This window comes from Macadamia integrifolia, chromosome 2 (assembly GCF_013358625.1).
Source record: "Macadamia integrifolia cultivar HAES 741 chromosome 2, SCU_Mint_v3, whole genome shotgun sequence".
Lineage (NCBI taxonomy): Eukaryota > Viridiplantae > Streptophyta > Magnoliopsida > Proteales > Proteaceae > Macadamia > Macadamia integrifolia.
The window spans coordinates 18,523,863-18,526,736 of record NC_056558.1 but is presented as its reverse complement, the minus strand read 5'-3'; the positions used below and the strand labels follow the sequence as shown (position 1 = coordinate 18,526,736).

The window sequence follows — 2,874 nt, the reverse complement described above, 5'->3', positions numbered from 1 at the left end:
GGGGGTGTGCGCTTGGTACTTCAGTTGGATGTGCAGTACCTTCATCCCCATGCTGCTATCAATTCCAGCATTGGCTTGACTCCAACCCCCTTTTTGGAGCTTGCAACCACCATTGGGACCAAGGAGCTCAGTTTTGGAGGTGAAGTGGGCTTTGATACTGCTTCTGCATCCTTGATCAAATGTAATGCTGGAATTGGCTTGAAAAGCCTGATTTCTCTGCTGCACTCATACTGTAAGTGGAAGCCAGGTCTAGTTAATTTTTTACTTCTCAGTTCATTGGTTCCTAACATAAATGTTCAATTGTATTGCTTGCAAAGTTATTATGCTATGAACATTTGAACTGCCAATATATTTTTAGGGTTTTTATACTGTTCAGAGGTACTAGTTGGTGAGGCTATGCATTGTGAATTTCCAATTTTATTTATTTTATTTATTTTTTATTTCCCCCTTTGGTTTGAAAGTGAAAATATATAATCCTTTTTTGTTGGTTGTTCCAGGGTGGAGGGGGTGGGATGGAGGGAACATAATGACTGGGGAACTTGATCCTTGTGCTTGATGTAGTAAGGGACTAAGGGTCTGTTGTTAGTTGATGATTGAAACTTTACTGGAAGCTTTCTATCTACTGTTCTGAAAACAATACTAGGACAATTTCTAAAATTTTAAATCCTCGACTAAACAGACCATAGAGTTCATGAGGAAATGTGGAATCTTGTCCCAAGTTTTGTCGATTGGAGGGCTTTTTGATGTTCTTTGAAAATACCACCATTGTCTCCTTTTCTACCCAGGCAATGGCGTGCAGTGAACCATTGGACTCCTATTTGCTTAGAAAATACAAAAATTAGGGAAATGGGACCAGCACCAACAGTGTCTGAATGGTTTTGGCACTCTCTGCCCTTTCTGCCAAATTGAGGAATGAGTTAGAAGTTCTGAATTTTGTTATAGATGGTGAAACCCTTGGATTGGCAACAGTCTTGGTGGTCCATCTGAACCAAATGGGCTGCACTCTGTATTATATTCTCCTATTTTATCAACAGTACCAATTATAAGAGTGATGATCGGAGGACCTGAGGACCATATAGTCAGCTATCCAGTGGCCCAAACTAGATTTGGCCACATGGTTTCCCCTATTTCATTGCATCTTTTTAAAGGACTTCTTATTCCATGAGTTCCGATCCAATATTGGGGTCCTCCAGATGGTTGACCTTGGGATCCCCTTGACATTTTTCTAATCCTAACAACAACAACAACTCAGCCTTACCCCAACTAAATGGGTTATATTGGGCTGAATTTTTTTACTTTCCTATCCTTACAATTTTACTTTTTTAAACTCAGCCCTATCCCCTCGTCATTTTCCTAATTCTTGCATGATCATTAATCATATTGGGCTGAAATCAAAATGAGTAGAGGATGTCGATAACATCTCCACAAATTTCAACAAGAATTGCCACCTAGAATGGCTTCCAGGACTCTTTAGTTTTGGCTCTGCCTTCCCATAAAGATATTCCTTCTGCAAATTATAAAGCAATAGTTTCTAATCTAAATCTAAAGATCTTGTATAATATTGAGGAGCTCTAATTTTTGTGGAGAAACTTTGATTGCAGAGCCAAGTAATTGGGACCAATCCTAATCACCTTGAAATTAATGCAGGAATAAAAAACAGAATACACAAAAATTTTAATTATTGGCATGGTTTCTTTCAGACTGATTTGGCACTTAGAATTACTAACCAATAAAAGATATTAATGGAGTACACAAAATTAAAAATTGAGGAATGATGGAGAATGAGGTACCTTGGAGAGGAAAGCCAAGATGGACAACAGTCAGCACACAACACACACGCACACTCTCTCTCTCTCTCTCTCTCTCTCTCTCTCTCTCCACCCCCCATATGCCCAACTCTGATTGTATCGCTCCATGTTCCCATATAACCAACTCGTATTATCACTCCACATGAAAATTTGCAGCCTGGGGGAAACATCTGAATGACTGGCTGGCTCATTGGTTCCATCTTTTGATGTTTTAAAGTTGAAACTTACATTCTTTGAAACTGCATCCTGTGCATGTAGGGGTGACAAAGGGGATACGTTGAAGGCTTCTTATATCCACTTGGTGAATCCAGTGAATGGAACTTCAATTGCTGCTGAAATGACTCATAGGTTTTCAACCTATGAAAATAGTTTTACCGTTGGAAGCTCTCATTCCTTTGATCCTTACACCATCATAAAAACAAGGTTCTGTCACCGAGGAAAGGTCGCAATGCTTTGCCAGCGAGAATGGAGACCCAAGTCACTGGTAACTTTTTCAGCTGAGTATGATCCAAAGGTTGTTGATGCACCCCCTAAGTTCGGTCTTGCCTTGGCCCTGAAGCCGTGAGATTGCTGTCACCTCTTCCATACAAATGATTGATTTTTCATATTTTGAACGTGATAATTTTTTTAAACATAGTGGGATTATGTTTCGCCCAAATTATTTTCAGAATTCAAGGATTTATTGGGTTAAGTTTGTTCTTTGGAACTAGTGAAGCTGTGAAGCTGAATCTAGTTTTGGAGGAAGTTCATATAATCATACAAAAACAAATAATTTCTGTAACCTCAATTTGAAACTATTATCATCTATCAAAAGAAAATGAAACTATTATTGGTTGTTGATCAATGGTGCAATATTAGATTGATGGATCATTTTCTTCACTCATTGTCCTTACTTGCTTTTGCACCCAACAATTATTTCTGCCCATAGCTTGATTAGTGCTTTTAGTGCACATGTTGCCCTCATAATTTTCTAGTCATGGGATGATTTTCAGGCTAATTTGATTCTTCTTGGTCTCAAAATAATATATTAAAAAATTGTTTGAAAAGTTAATTCTGATTGCAGAAG

The 2,874-nt window shown here is 38.3% G+C and overlaps 1 protein-coding gene across 1 annotated transcript; it reads left to right on the top strand.

The window, feature by feature from the left end:
* Positions 1 to 6: 6 nt before the first annotated feature.
* LOC122059060 (mitochondrial outer membrane protein porin 6-like) lies at positions 7 to 2,652 on the top strand (the record flags this gene model as incomplete). The annotated part of the gene is given in 3 exon segments (XM_042621764.1): positions 7 to 193; positions 196 to 232; positions 2,067 to 2,652. Coding segments are annotated over 3 exon segments (531 nt in total), but the record flags the coding sequence as incomplete, so codon positions are not given.
* Between the last annotated feature and the right edge of the window lie 222 nt (positions 2,653 to 2,874).